Below are 16348 nucleotides of genomic sequence, written 5' to 3'. Positions count from 1 at the left end.
ACAGGCCCCACATTCAACCAAAAAACAAACAAACAAACAAACCAAAAATGGCACTCCATACAGGCAGCCCAGGTAGAAAAGTCCCTTGAGACTCTTATCTCCAATTAACCACTTAAAAACTGGAAGTGGAGCTGTAGCTCAAAGTGGTAGAGCTCTAACCTGGAGCAAAAGAGCTCAGGGGCAGTGTCCAGGCCCCATGACACAACAACAACAACAATAAATGTGATACCAGGAAATGGAGCGGTGGCTTACATAGTAGAGCATGAGCCTTGACCATAAGAAGCTGAAGGACAATGCCCAGACCCTGAGTTCAAGCCCCAGGACTGGCCCACACACACAAAAGTGATACCGGCCCCAGATAAAGTTCTTTTCTTTCCCTTTTCTTCATGGCTATGTTTTGTTTTGACTCTGAGAGAGACAGAGACAGACAGACAGACAAAGACAGTGCATTGTACATTGTATGGGACTGAACCCAGGGCATCTCACATACTAAGTACACAATCTACCACAGGACTGCAACTCCATGTTCTCCGGGTTCTCACACTGAGTGGGATAGCAAATAAATAGATTTGAAAGTGACATTTTATCATCCATTTTTTAAAGATATGCTCTCAAGTGACACACGCATAATGGCGCTCTGCCTCAGGATAAGCTGAGAATCATTGATCCTGAAAGCTTCGTGAAGAGACAGCTTGTTTTTCCCTTTTCTTAGCTTTTTCCGCTCAAGCCTGATATTCTACCACTTAAGCCACGGCTTCTATTTAGGCTTTTTGTTGGTTAATTGGAGATGAGAGTCTCCCAGACTTTCTTGCCCAGGCTAGCTTTAAACCTTGATCCTCAGAGCTCAGCCTCCTGAGAAGCTAGGATTACATGCATGGACTACAGGTGCCTGGCCACCTTGTATTTTTTAACTCTCCTCCTCCTTTTTAGAATTGGGAGGTGATTTGAAGGATGGCTGCCTGGATTGGTAGCAAGAGTCCCACTTTTCACTGTTGCTACTTCTTATAGTGTAGCTGCTGAAGAGACCTGAGGTTGTTTGTGGTTTCATAATGAGAATGGTCCCTAGCAAAATAAAGCCCAAATTAGGTTCCAGACAGGAGACACCAGAGGATCCCTGGCTTTTAGCAATATGTTGAGACCGCCTGGATCTCAGCTTTCTTCCTACCTTTGCACATACCTGCCAACAGCCACATGCTCACCCCACCTATGGGAAACACCCCGGGCGTGGAAAGAACAGTATTTTCAAGGAAATTGTGATGATATGTCAGCTTTATTTAGTCACTATAGACTGCAGCATAAGTAAAATATGACATAAGTTATCATTATTATTATTGTTGTTATTAGTGTGGGGGCAGGTACTGGGGCTTGAACTTAAGACCTCATGCTCTCATTCAGCTTTTTTTTTTTTTTTTTGTCCGTCGTGGGGCTTGAACTCTGGGCCTGGGCACTGTCCCTCAGCTCTTCAGCTCAAGGCGAGCGCTCTACCACTTGAGCTACAGCGCCACTTCCGGTTTTCTGGTGGTTTATTGGAGATAGGAGTCTCACAGTCTCTCCTGCCCGGGCTGGCTTTGAACCGTGATCCTCAGATCTCAGCCTCCTGAGTAGCTAGGATTACAGGCGTGAGCCACCAGCACCCGGCTCATTCAGCTTTTTTTACTCACAGCTGGTGGTCTACCATTTAAGCCACACCTCAAAGTGTTGGCCTTGTGGTAAAGGTCCTGAGTTCAATCCCCACACTACAAAGAAAAAAGAGAAAGAAGGAGGCAAGGAAGGAAGGAAGGAAGGAAAAAAGGAAGGAAGGAAAAAAAGAAGGAAGGAAGGAAAAAAAGAAGGAAGGAATGAAGGAAGGAAGGAAGAATAGTCAATTAATACTCCTAGTGGATCACACCTATGATCCAAACACTCAGAAGACTGAGGGAGGAAGATTGTTAAGTTACAGGCCAGCCTGGGTTACATACTCTCATTAGATAGTGAGTCAGATGGATGGACAGACAGACATAGACAGATAGCTAGAACTCTCTGCCAGATGTTGTCAGTGTTAGTTTGCTAACCTCAAGTGTGTCATTTCTACCATTCAGTGACATCCTTTAGCTCTAGTTGGGCTTGTTTGGCTTCCCAGCTTCTTATGTCACGGTTGGATGAAGGGCTTCACTGAGAGTGTGGTGGCCACTCCCTTTCTTTCACTGCTGTTAGTCTTTTTTCTCCATCAACAGTCTCATGCAGTTAACTTAAAGCTAGCTGTTTAACTGGTTTCATAACTTTAAATCTTTTAGATCCTAAACCCATTGGCAATGGCTCAGAATTTTTCTCTTCTATGTGTCTGTCTAAATTCCTTATCAGTGAAGCACAATGACAGAAAACAAAACTAAGTAAGTTCAAACACAAGTGGATGATAGCAAGTAGAACCACAGAGTTCTAGAAGCTCTGACTAGTGGGACTAATTGAGGGACACTGACGGCAACTTCCCTGTTAGCATCAGAAGATATGCAACTCTTGCCAGACAAACTGGAGTAACATTATTGACTGGTCCTCACAGTTTAAAAAAAAAAAAAGCTGCTGGGTGCCAGTAAATGGTTCCTGCCTGTAACCCTAGCTACTCAGAAGGCTGAGATCTGAGAAACTCGATTAGAAGCCACCCTGGGCAGGCAAGTCCATGAAACTCTTATCTCCAATTAACTAACAGAAAACCAGAAAGGATACTGTAGCTCCGAGTGGTTAGAGAGCTAGCCTTGAGCAAAAAGAAAAACTCGGGGACAGCGCTCAGGCCTGGAGTTCGTGCCTCACTATTAGGTGGGAGTTGGGGGGGGGAATGGGGGGGAAGAATTAAACAAAAGATGATCCTCCAAAATTTTAGCAGCTGGGTACTAATTGGCTCATACCCATAATCCTACTCAGGAGGCTGAAGTCTGAGGATCTCCGCTAACCCAGGCAGAAGAGCCCATGAGATTCTTATCTCCAAGTAATCAGCAAAAACCCAGAAGTATAGGTGTGGTTCAAATGGTAGTACACCAACATTAAGAAAAAAAAAAGCCAAGTGAAAGCAAGAAACCCTTGAGTTCTAACTCCAATATCAGCACACACACACACACACACACACACACACACACACACACACACACCATAATAAACAAACAAGCATCTTAGATTTTCCTTTTAAGCTGACTTAGCAATGATGGAGCCAAATGTCTGTCAGGGAAGTTGGTGGATGCCTAGTTCATTCGGGCAGGGGCTGCAGCCTTTTGCTAAGGGGAATTCTGCGGCCTCTTGTGCTACCAGCCTCTTGTGCTGTGGTATTGCCAACCGATCCCAGGTCTCCCTTCTCAATGAGTTCGAACACAGCTGGCTCAATAGGCCGTGACTCACATAAGCTCCAGTGTCGTTTATCTTGACTGTTTTATGGAAATGTATCACACTCTAAAGGGTTCCCATGGTGTGGCTGTGCACAGCTGACTACGAATCATGCGTGGCGCTGAGAGATGGAAACCTTCCCTATCGGGTTTTTACTGCAGAATTGGGTATGGGTGGGATGTGAGGGTTTAAGGGAATCTAGATGAAGGGAGAAGGATGTCCGAGCATTTCTTTTATCTTCACCAGCCATGGAGGATGGGTGCCCATCACTCCTGGGTAACTCACGTCTCTCTTGATCTTATCTTTATGGTCTCACAGCCTTCAGCTAAGTGAACCTTTTATATGGGTGATACTGAGAGCTTGAGTTAAGTGTAGTATGGGAGAGAGATTATGGCCCTCAGACAATTCTGTTTTGTGCTGGTGTCATGTGATACACCCTCAGGTTTATTCAACAGAGAGCTATTTATTCAAAATAAATTGAAAGCTTTGGGGGTTGGGCCTGTCTTTTTTCAGATAAGAGCTTCTTTGAAAAGCTTTTCTTTTTAATTATATACTTAACTAGAAATGGTTTTTGCCTTAAAATAGCAATTTCTACTGTGGTTTGTGGCTCCTTCTTATTTTTTTTAATACCATCCTGCAATGCATTTACATGCTTCCCATTATACATTAAGTAGCCCTGTGCAGATCTGTTTGTCTGCTACAAGGTGTGGATTCAAGACTCCCTTGCCTCATCCCTCCTATGGTGTGGCTAATGTTGTAGAGCCTCAGTATCACCCGTTCCTGATCTGTAGGAATGTGAGCTGGCACAAGGGTCACAATGGCTTCCCATATTGGTTATGTGGATTTGTCTCATAGATCAGGAAGCTAATGAGACTGAGCTCAGAGTCAACTTAACAACTGTGACTGAACTCACCATAGTGTCTGCACATAGAAAACAGTCAATAGAACAGAGCCTGATTTTATTTGCCTACTTTGTTTTTCCATAGCCATTCCTTATTTTAACTTAGATCTCCTTTTTCCCATAGCATATAAGAAAACCCAGGCAAAATTGTTCACCAAGCCAGGCACCAGTGGCTCACACCTGTAATCCTAGCTACTCAGGAGGCTGAGATCTAAGGATCACAGTTTAAAGCTTGCCTGGAGAAAAAAAGAAAAAGTCCATGACACGCTTATCTTCAATTAACCACCAAAAAAACAGAAGTGGAGCTGTGGTTCTAATGGAAGAGCTCAAGTCTTGAGAAAGAAAAAAAAAAAAAAAAAAAAAGCTCAAGGACAGCACCTGACTTTTAAGTCCCCAATACCAGCACAAAGGGGTAAATAAATAAATAAAGAGCTCATTGACATAAATTCCCTCTAATGAGTAAGAAAGCAACAAAATGTCTCCTACTGGCTCTGTACAAAAACTCAGCATCTAACGGACAATATTTCCAGCCATATTACTCTTCAGAATCTTGGTCAACAACCATGTGAGAAAATTCAGTATCTCATTCAGTAGCCAATTTTAGCAGACAAGAGTTTGACTCAAGGAAGGGGGAAAAAAAGTGACAATGGTACTGTCCTCCTGGCCTAGAATTGAGTGACTTGGAGATCAAACATCCCTGCTACATTATGCCTTTTGTTTTCTTGTTTGGTGGCATTCTTGGATTTGGGGGAGTGGGGAGCGGTTGGAGAAAAGCCTCATGCTGATAATGTACTGAAAGTTAAAGGAAATTAAATAAGTGAAGCAGTGGCTGATCTCTACTTCCTCCCCCCTGGGTAATTCAATTCAAGCTCTCTCTCTGATGGCAACTCACAGGGCCTGTCTCTGTCACCCCGCTGGGGCCTAGAGTCTTAACATCTAAATAAAAGTTTCACTCAAGCATTTTTTATGCTCCTGCTAGCAGGATCAGTGAGCTGGTGTGGGCACATTAATGTAATATTCATACTCACAGACTCTCCCCACACATGGAGACGATGTCTTCCCATTTTCATAATTATAGATGTTCCATAAAATGCCATTTAGATTTGCATCTTTAAAAAAAAAAAAAAGGGAGGGGTGGTGAATTCTAATAGAACGCTTAACATGTCTTTTATGATTCAGACTCTTGGCATCTTTAACCAGAAGCTGTGTCTCCAAGTTTAACAAGATCTTAAGAAAGAAAAATGAAGGGGGTAGTTAAGAAGGAAAAGTAGAAACTGAGGATCCTTAGCCCTGTGTCTTTGATTTAAGCGTTACGGCTTCTGGGAGCAATTTCAGAGACTATGGGCTTGCCAAAGAGCAGCTCTGCCATTCCTCATCCTGACGTCACCCAGCTTCCCACCACCAAAAAAAAAAAAAAAATCTGCTATCATTTCCTTTGGTGGTGGCGGTGGTGGGAAATGGTTGGTGGTATGCTGGTTCTGGGACTTGAACTCAGAGCCTGTCCCTTAGATTTTTCCCTCAAAGCTGGTACTCTACTGTACTTGAGCCACACCTCTATTTTTTGACAGTTCATTCTAGGTAAGAGTCTCACACACACTTTCCTGCTGGGGCTGGTGTCAAATATCTATCCCCAGGTCTCAGCCTCCTGAGTAGCTTGGTTTATAGGCGTACGTAAATGGCTAGGCTACCATTTCTCACAGATGTTTTCAGAGGGATCGGTGAACTACAATAATCCTAGAGGAAAACAAAAACAAAAAACAGCTTTGCTTTGCTGTGGTTCATTTCCGGAATGCACCCTGGAACTCACCGAGAAGGATTTATGGTGACCACGGGGTTGGCTAAGTTTTGAAACACTCAGTGAAAGCAGTCTATGAAGAAGGACCCACTGGGTAAGGAATTAGGCACAGCCGCAACACTAATGAAGGGACAGACTCTTCTGATCTATGGTTTTTAAACTGCTTTAACAAACAAACAAACAGGTGAGTGTGTATTTATGGCCATCCTTGAGGTGACTACAAGTATAATGGAGTCTTTCACTCACTGAAGCTTGACCACACTGATAGCTGTTCATCTGACTTCTGATTATCTCAATGGAGCTTTCTAATTTGGAACTGATATCCCCACGAAGTCTTAATTCTCTGGAGTCCTTTTTCTGCCACTCAGTCCATAGTTAGTCTATCTCCCCTTGCCACAAGTTAATGTATGTTTAAATCATTTCAAGCAATTTTAGCATTCGATATAATTAGGAAGAAAATTAACTTTTTCCCCCCAATCATAGAGCAATTGTTTTTTTTTTATTTTGTGCCGTGATTAAGCAACCACCCTTCTGCACACCACTGTTAATGTGAATTAGCCCAGGTGAAAACTTCATCAGGTTCCAACAAAGTGTGTGTTGTTTCTTTTAGGACTAGAAGACATCGTAAAAGGTGCTCAAGAGCTTGATAACATCATCAAGCAAGGGTACTTGGAGAAAAGAAACAAAGGTAATTAATTATCAGATCTTCTGATAATCAAAGCAGACAAAGGACAAAATGATATTCACAAGACAATATGTTGGAAATGAACTGTACAACTTGGAGGGGAGACTGGGGGTGGGGAGTGGAAGAAAAACGAGGGAGAGGGTAACAATGTTTTATAAGAAATGTACTTATTACCTTACATATGTCCCTCTGCACATCACCTTGACAATAAAATTAAATTTTAAAAAAAAGCTGGAAATGGAGCTGTGGCTCAAGTGTTAGAGAACTAGTCTTGAGCAAAAAAGCGAAGTGAGAGCATGAGATCCTGAGTTCAAATTCTAGTACTGATACCCAAAAAAGTACTAAATAACATTTATAGAGCGAATGAATGATATTCTTGTCTCAGTGAGAAATTCTTGCCCAAAGTATACTTTTATCTCATAGGTAAAGCAGCCCACCTTCAAATTTCAGACGTGCTTATCTCTTGATCTTTCTTGAAGTTATTCAATTAAAATGGCTACTGCTAGTGCTAGAATTCCACGTTTCAGGTTCAACAAGCAAACTGGCTTAGTACGATAATATCTGAAGTATTATTTCGCTGTACCAAAAGTAGTAGTGAAGAATTGGGCAAGTTCAGAATAAGACTGGAACCTGAAAGTCGTAAAAGAAATTGAGAAGACAGATATGTGAACACAGAGCAGACAACTCTGTTTAGAACTGGACCTTTAACAGAGCTTGTTGCCTGGTCTCTGAGTCAATAGAGTATAACCTGTGGGAGTGCAAGGGAGGGTTTTTACAGTCCATTAACCCAGGAAATAAAACAATAACATACTAGACTGGGTGTTGTTGGCTTTTACGGACTCTTCAGCGATTGTAGTTGCCTGAATTTATGTCTTCTGCTGCTCTTCCGTGTAGATCATAGCTTCTTTGGGTCGGAGTGGCAGAAGCGATGGTGTGTGATCTGCAGAGGCTTCTTCTTCTACTATGCTAATGAGAAAAGTAAGTGTTCTGCATTTGGACAGCAGCATTCCACTCCTATACATGCTCCAGCCCCACAGCTGTTGGTAGCAGGCCTTAACTAACACCACACAGGATTTGCTTAGGAAAGAAATCAGTGGGTGAATGACCACCGGTGGCTCACACCTGCAATCCTAGCTACTCAGGCACCTGAGATCTGAGGATTGAGGTTCAAAGCCAGCCCAGCAGGAAAGTCTGTGAAACTCTTACCTCCAGTGAACCACCCAAAAGGCCAGAAGTAGAGATGTGGCTCCAAGTGGTACAGCACTAACATTTGAGCACAAAAGCTCAGGGACAATGCCCAGGCCCTGAGTTCAAGTCCCAGGACTGGCATAAAAACAAATAAATAGGAATATCTTACCCAGTACCGAAGATACTCAGACCAATTTAGAAAGTAATGCCCCTTCAAACACTAGGTATGAGCCAGGTACCGGTGGCTTACACCTGTAATCCAAATGTCCTCCTAATCTTAGGCAGCTGAGATCTGAGGATCACAGTTCAAAGCTAGCCCAAGCAGGAAAGTCTGTGAGACACTTATCTCCAATTAGCCACCAGAAACCCAGAAGTGGCACTGTGGCTCAAAATGGTAGAGCACTAGCCTTGAGCAAAAAGAACTCAGAGACAGTGCCCAGGCCCTGAGTTCAAGTCCCACAACATACAAACAAAACAAAATACTAGCTGTGGTCACTATGTCAAAGGATTATCTCTAAGAATGATTATTAACATAACATCACTGATAATGCTATAAATGTTGACTATGTGGACAAAATCGGCCCTTAGCTGTGTGGCAGTTTCCTCCCTCTCCCTCTAGTGGTGGACCACTGGATTACTGAGAACCTGTCCCAACTAGGGGTAAAGTGGGGAACCCTACTTAGAACTGATACCGACATCCTTTAAAAATGGAGCAATTCAGCATCTGGGTCCTTCGAACCTTCACCCCACTCCCAAATACAGAACGCATTCCTTTGAACTCTCTAGGCATACAAGCTACCCTCTTGTTATTGCCTTCAAACTAATATACATTTGGCCCATTGTTGTTGTTGTTTTAAGGTTAAGATTTCCCTTGCATTTAAATAAATGGCTGACATCTGGAATAGAGAGCCAGGTACTGGGCCTGTGTGTGCAGAATCCTTTATACTTACTGTGAAAAAGGAGGGCGGAGAGCAAGAGCAAGAGCCTCGGAGACTTTTATTGACCATTTTGCCAGCAGGGTGAAATAAAATCTGGTGACCAAAGAAACAACAAAACATTTTAGTGGCCAGTTAGAGCAAAGAGAGGCACTTCAACAAAAAAGATTCTGGTGTCAAAAAGCACTACTCCATGGCTCCCTTCTTGCCTGTTATTTCTTATTGTGCCCAGGATGTTTGCTTAGCCAGTGCACGGTTTGTATGTTTCTTTAGCTCAACCAGGTAAAAACAGAGCCTTCCCTTCCCTTTTCTTTTAATTATGTAATTTCCTTGCTAGCCTTATCATTATCATCAAAAAGTGGCTACCAAAGGTAGAGCTGGGTTGGGAAGGTGGCTCAGTGGTAGAGCGCTTGCCCTGGGTTCAATTCCTCAGCACCACGTAAGCAGAAAAAGCCAGACATGGCGCTGTGGCTCAAGTGGTAGAGCATTAGCCTTGAGCTGAAGAGCTGAGGGACAGCGCCCAGGCCCAGAGTTCAGGCCCCACAACTGACAAAAAATAAAAAAAGGTATAGCTATTTAAGCGTATCATCCTAGCTACTTGAGTAGTGATTGGGGGAATCATGGTTCAAAGCCAGCCTGGGGAAAAAAAAATTCAAGACCCCATCTCAACTAATGGCTAGTCACAGTGGTGTGTGTTTATCATCCCAGTAACACAGGAAAACACAAATAGGAGAATAGCATCCAGGCCGCCTTGAGCTTAAAGGGAAACCCAAACTCAAAAAATAACCATCACAAAAACGACCGATACAATGGTTCAAGTGGTAAAGTGACTTCCTAGCTAGCTTAAGGCCCTGAGATATATATATATATATTCCATTAATATATATTCCATTATATATATATATTCCACTAATATATATATTCCATTAATATCTATATTATATATTCCATATGTATATATTTCATTAAAAGTAATGGACATCAAATATGTATAAAACATATATACATATATATATGTATATGTAAGTAATGGATCACTTGCCTAGCATGTATGAGGTCATGAGTTCTATCACCAGCACCCTATACAAAAAAGGATCTGTTAGCAATTCATTTCACCTGATATGGGGCACAAGTATCACCCACACACTGGTTGCTGTCCTCTTTGTGCTCTGCCTGAACTATACAGCACAAACACAAAATTTGGGGGTGAGAGAGACTAGAACCACGCCCACGGAGCTTGTTTGCTTTTACTATTTTTCGAAGGGTTTTTTGTTTTGTTCTGTTTTGATGCCTGGACCTGGCCTCAATCCTCCCGTCTAAGCTTCCTGGGATTACAGGCATGAACCCATCAACGGACACAGAAATCCTTCCGCGCCAACTTCTCACTTCCTGTTTCTAATATTGTCTGTTTTAGAAAGGAATGAAATCTAAAGGAATCTTTCCTTTCCTTGATTTCGGGTCTTTTTTCCTTTGGTTTCCTTCCTCATTACCACCAACAGTGCTCTGTGGCTTCACAATTTGACCTCTTGACAAGAAGACAGAATAGAGTTTTAATTATTCTCTTCCTAGCTATCGATTCCCACCTGGCCAGCAGAAGGAGGGAGGGCAGAGGAGCAGCTAAGCCCAAATACATATAGGGTAGGAGAGGAGATTCCCAGGACCCTATAATAAAATCCCCCCCCACACACACACACACCATGCTGCTGCTCCTCCACTCTGTCAGCTGTGCCGACCCTCAAAGTAACATCCAGCTCCTTAATAGACTTCGAGAGCCTTCCATTTCCAGCTACTCTCCAGGCTGTCATAATTCCTTCTTTCTGTTATTCTAGATCTCTTAACATTCTAATAGATTCTCTGTCTCTGTTGTACTCTTTTGGTCCAATAACCTTGTGTGTTGCATTTCCCTAGCTTGACAGGGATAGCTGCCTAGCAGTGGCAGTAACCTCTTCCTGAGTTTCTAGAACAATCTCTCCCTAAACTATGTGATTCTTCTGGTATATAACAGCTGTTTCTCTGAGTCTTCATTTTTACATATCGGGGATACAGGGAGCTTTCCTCTCTTGCAGGCAAGCAGCCCAAAGGGACCTTTCTCATTAAGGGCTACAGTGTTCGAATGGCCCCTCACCTCCGAAGAGACTCCAAGAAAGAATCCTGCTTTGAACTCGCCTCTCAGGATAGGCGCAGCTATGAGGTGGGTAAACTGAGGAGCTGGTGAGCACCAGTACTGCCTTTCCCTGTGGCCTGTGAGCCATGATGGCTGTGTTGGGCTCTATCCTGTTACCTGCTCACTTCTCACCAGCTCCAACCCTCTTTCTTGCCCTGCTTTTTGCTTTGTGCTCCCCTCCCTTCTCCTCTGTGGTTGTGTTCGTTCTAGACTCTGCCTTTGCTTGGCTTCCAGCTCTTCCTTGCCTTCCCCATCTAGCCTCCTAGGTGACATGCTCGCTTATTGCAGTACGCAACCCAATTCCCTAACTGGCATTTGTCTCTAATGACATACCTGTATCTCCCATTCTCTTTTTCTTTCAACTGATTGTCTTTACTGCCACGAAATCCAGAAAAAGGGAAATGCAACTCAAGAATGAAAATTCATTTGTTTTCCTGTTCATCTTGCTATCCAAACTAACCTTCCTGTGTCATTGGGTACATGGACGTCTCATTGGGATGTTGGATTTCTAAGGTGTTGATGGTGATGGTTAGTGAGCAACAATGATAACTGAGGGACTACAGGAAAAGAAAGATTTATTCCCACCAGGTTCATTTCTGTATATTAGAACCTCTACCTTATGTATTCACTCACTACTCCTTATAAAATGTTATTAAAGCCAGGCACCAGCGGCTCATGCCTGTAATCCTACCTCCTCAAGAGGCTGAGATCTGAGGATTGTGGTTCAAAACCAGCCCCGGCAGGAAAGTTCATGAGACTATTATCTCCAACTAACCACCAGAAAACCAGAGGTGGTGTTGTGGTTCAAATGGTAAAGCACTTGCCTGGAGCTGAAGAGCTCAGGGACAGCACCCAGGTCCTGAGGTTCAAGCCTCATGACTGACAATGACAAAAAAAGCAATTTAAATGAGTTAAAAATATAACTGTGGCAATATAGTGATTTTTTACCAAAAATGTATTTTAGCTATATGTTTATGTTATTTCCTACTTGTCAGTAATTTGTGTTTTATCACAGCTTCACTAAAATAGTGTAATAAAACTTTAGGTAACTTATGAAAAAGAAAAAAAATGTGAAAATTCAATTAGCTAAGTAAGAAATCCCTTGACTCCTCAGATTTTTCTCAGAATTAACTTTTTTTTATTTCTACTGTACCTTACCTCCTGACTTGATAATAATAGTTATAATAATAAATTAGGTCTTCCTTGTGCAATTGAACAAATTTTTTTAATTTAAACTAAAACTTTTCTTGAGAATCCTCAAGAATATTTTGTAATATTTTGGAATGCAGATGTATTCACTGAATATACTTCTAAGTTTTCTGTGTGTGTGTGTGTGCGCGCATGCATGTCTGTGTGTGTATGAGTATGAGTGTGTGTGTATGTGTATGCCAGTCCTGGGATTTGAACTCATGGCTAGGTATTGTCCCTAAGCTTTTTTTTTTTTCCTCAAGGCTAATACTACCAATTGTACCGCAGCTCCATTTGCAACTCCTTCTGGTGGTTAATCAGAGATAAGAGTCTCATGGAATTTCCTGCTCAGGCTAGCTTTGAACTGTGATTCTCAGATCTCAGCCTCCTGAGTAGCTAGGGTTACAAACATGAACTACTGGAACCCAGCCTCTAAGTTATGTTATTACTAAACTCTAATGATATTGCATCCAGACAGAAGTTTGGAAGAAAAGTCCAAACTAATATCCCTAGAGGCTTTTAACAGAAATGTGTTTTGTTATTGTTGTTTTTTGTCAGTTGTGGGGCTTGAACTCTGGGCCTAGGTGCTGTTCCTCAGCTCTTCAGCTCAAGGCAAGCAACCTACTACTTGAGCACAGCACCGCTTCCGGTTTTCTGGTGATTTTAATGGAGATAAGTGTCTCATGGCCTTTCCTGCCTCAGCTGGCTTTGAATCTCCCGTGGAGCTAGGATTACAGGTGTGAGCCATCAGCGCCCAGCTTTAGAAATGTGTTTTTAAGAAACTAAGAATGATGGTCTCTATGACTATAAGTACTATGCAGGAATTTAGATTTCTCATCCTAACAACCATACAATTAAAATGTCTTTCAGGAACAATTATTTCAAGTTGATTCATTAAAAAAACAAACAAACAAACAAGAGCCAGGTGCTGGTGGCTCACACTTGTAATCTCAGCTACTCAGGAGGCTGAGATCTGAGGATCACAGTTCAAAGCCAGCCTGGGCAGGAAAGGCTGTGAGACTCTTATCTCCAGTAAAACACTCAGAATACCAGACGTGGCACTGTGGTTCAAGTGGTAGAGTTCTAGCCTTGAGCTGAAGAGCTGAGGGACAGAGCCCAGGCCCAGAGTTCAAGCCCCACGACCAACAAAGAAAAAAAAAAAATAGGAAGGGATTGATGCTTGACTGGTTCGTTTTGTGAATCAAAATGTGGTTTATTTACTTCTTTGTTTAGTCCATTGAATTCACATCATTACTTTGGTCTGTGGATTGAATCTTTCCCTTCCTACTTATTCCCACAGTCATGACAATAGCTAAATCCCTATCTCTTCACCCACAGGACTAGTTAAACAGTTGGTCTTCTGTCTAGAGATTTCCCTATTTCAGTCCCTCCTACCCACAGCCACTGAAAGAACCTCCTACTCCCTTAGCTAAAACTGAGTGTAGCTTCCTGCCACCCACATTGCAAGTCTGAACTCCTAGTACTCGGGGACCTTTTCTCAGCTCTCTGCTCTGGCTCTCAACTCTCTTTCCATTGGTGACTGACTGTTGTTTAGTCAAGCTGACCTGCCCACGTGTGGTGTCATTGCTCCTGATACTTTGAGCAGCAGATCCATTTCTGGTTTTCTGGTAGTTAATTGGAAATAAGAGTCTTATGAACTTTCCTGCCTGAGCTGGCTTTTAACTGCAGTCCTCAGATCTCAGCCTCCTGAGTAGCTAGGATTGCAGGCATGAGCCACCAGCACCTGGCTTCCACCAACTTTTTTTTTTTTTAATTACCTCAATAAGCCTCCCTGACCTACTCCAGGCGTCAATAAATGCTGCCTGCTGAGTGCTTGTCTAGAAGGTTCCATCCTCAGCACTGAATTTTTTCTAATAAACCACTCTTATTATCCAATGCACCTGCTTGCAGTGTTTCCATCTTTTGCTACATGTTGCTTTGCTATATGTCCCTCTAAACTTTTCTCAAATATATCCCTGATGAAGAAATAATCAAATGAATCAATGTGTATGCACATAAATTTCTACACTTAAAGAACTGTCATCTTGAGGCTTGGAAGGTGGCTCAGTGGTAGAGTTCTTGCCTTTCATTCATGAGGCCCTGGGTTCGATTCCTCAGCACCACATAAGCAGAAAGAACCGGAAGTGGTGCTGGGGCTCAAGTAGTAGATCGCTAGCTCTGAGCTGAAGAGCTGACCAACATCAACAAAAAAAAAACTGTCATCTCCAAGTTTGTGAAATTGCTGAAAGAAAAAAAATTGATTTGAGTGAGATATTTTCTTTTCCCTCCTAAATATTAAACAAAAGAATATTAAGCAAAAGAATTCTAATCTTTTTTTTCCCTCCATTCGCGGGGCTTGAACTCTGGGCCTGGGCGCTGTCCCTGAGCAGTTCAGCTCAAGGTGAGCACTCTACCGCTTGAGCCACAGCTCCACTTCCAGTTTTCTGGTGGTTTATTGGACATAAGAGTCTCACAGACTTTTCTGCCTGGGCTGGCTTTGAACCGCGATCCTCAGATCTCAGCCTCCTGAGTAGCTAGGAAAGAATTCTAATCTTTAAACTTAACTTTGGAACTCACAGTTTCCTTCCCTGCCTTTTGGTTCTTCCTATCAGGATACATGAAAATTTTAGTAAAAGTGAGAAATTAATTCACTGATTTTTCTCTAGTTTACAGCTGCTAGTCCAGCGGAAGCCAGAGACTGGGTGGATCAGATAAGTTTCTTGTTAAAGGGTAAGTCTCATTGGAAGTTTGGCTCAGGTGATAGAGTACTTGCTTAGCAAATGTGAAATCCTGAGTTCCAATCCTTGTACAACTAAAAGGGAAGGAGGGAAGGGACTCTTAAAGTTACAGAAGTTCAGCACATAATGAGTGAATATGTAATAGAAGGTATGTTGCATAAGTATAATGTAATGGTTTGCATATGGACTTTTTACTTTTTCTGCCCATCCTCACCTCTACTCTCCCCATTAAGCCCCCATACTAGAACAACTAGTACCACGTACGACTGAGAAGGAAAGGAAATCACCCACTTCATCTACCAACATATAGGCAAGTCTATAATATTCATAATATTTAAGAATAGAAATGTGTGACACCTAGCTCTCCCAGTTCACTATCTCCTAACTCCTAACTCTTTTTCTGGAAAAGAAGTTCAGCATTTCTAACTTAAAGTCATAGAATTGCAATTGAGGCCCCAAATCTAAGAAATTGAACTCTAGCCAGGCACCAATAGCTCATATCTGTAATTCTAACTACTCAGGATGCTGAGATCTGCCAAACCTGGGCAGAAAAAGTCTCTATAAAGTGAAGGTGTTACTTCCACAACCATTTAACCCCCAAAAAGCTGTACATGGAGGTATGGCTCAAGAGGTAGAGTGCCAGCCTTGAATGGAAAAAGGTAAGGCACAGCAATCAGACCCTGAGTTCAAGTGTGCACCCACACACACACACACACACACACACACACACACACACACACACACCTGTCTCTAAACACTAAACTAATCTAGGTGGCCATCAGGAACATTGAAACAAATCACTCTTGCAACCACAATAAGATGTTCTTTGCTTTGAGATGTTCCGTTGCCTGAAGATGTTAAATGACTGCTCTTAGAGTACCCTCTGCTGGCCAGCCTGCAGACACAGTCATGGAAGCTCCCTGGAAGCCTTGCCTGGCAGGTAGATAGAGTCCACCTTGAGCATGTCTCTTGACAGCAGATAACCTTCATCTGTCCTTATAGCAGGACCCTCCCTGGCTTTCAGAAAGCAAAGGCATCCACTTTGTACAAGGCCTAAGACTCAAGGAGGAGCACAGAAACCTAACAACCCCAAGCCTTGTTGTTGCAGTCTTTTATTTCTACTGTAAGATTTTATCGTGGCTAAAAAGAATGATGCATTCGAGCTTTAATTATAAGAATTGCCTATTTTACTCAGTTATGCCTTTGCTATCACAAAAAAAGGGGGGAAAAAACAAACAAACTCTTGTATCTAGCAGCCGCATCACGTATAATAGACTGGAACTAGGCGAACATGAACATTGATGGCAAGGCTACAGGGTGCACTCTCGTCTAGGTGCCTAGGATTTATGCGTGTAATATACCCCTAAGTGTGTAAACCTCAATAAAACTCAAAGCAGCTTTATTGA

General features: G+C 42.5%; 1 protein-coding gene across 1 annotated transcript in view; it reads left to right on the top strand.

Moving 5' to 3' along the window:
• The window catches only part of Skap1 (src kinase associated phosphoprotein 1), a 271966-nt gene that overhangs the window by 201544 nt on the left and 54074 nt on the right, over positions 1–16348 (top strand). Inside the window, exons 5-8 of the mRNA XM_042674137.1 lie at positions 6655–6732; positions 7624–7707; positions 10919–11043; positions 14871–14934. Coding sequence (XP_042530071.1) covers positions 6655–6732; positions 7624–7707; positions 10919–11043; positions 14871–14934 — 351 coding nt within the window. The remainder of the gene's footprint in view (positions 1–6654; positions 6733–7623; positions 7708–10918; positions 11044–14870; positions 14935–16348) is intronic.

Source organism: Dipodomys spectabilis, unplaced genomic scaffold, assembly GCF_019054845.1.
Source record: "Dipodomys spectabilis isolate Male_0828 unplaced genomic scaffold, ASM1905484v1 ptg000018l, whole genome shotgun sequence".
Lineage (NCBI taxonomy): Eukaryota > Metazoa > Chordata > Mammalia > Rodentia > Heteromyidae > Dipodomys > Dipodomys spectabilis.
The sequence above is the reverse complement of the archived record's forward strand: the minus strand, read 5'-3'. Positions and strand labels throughout refer to the sequence as shown.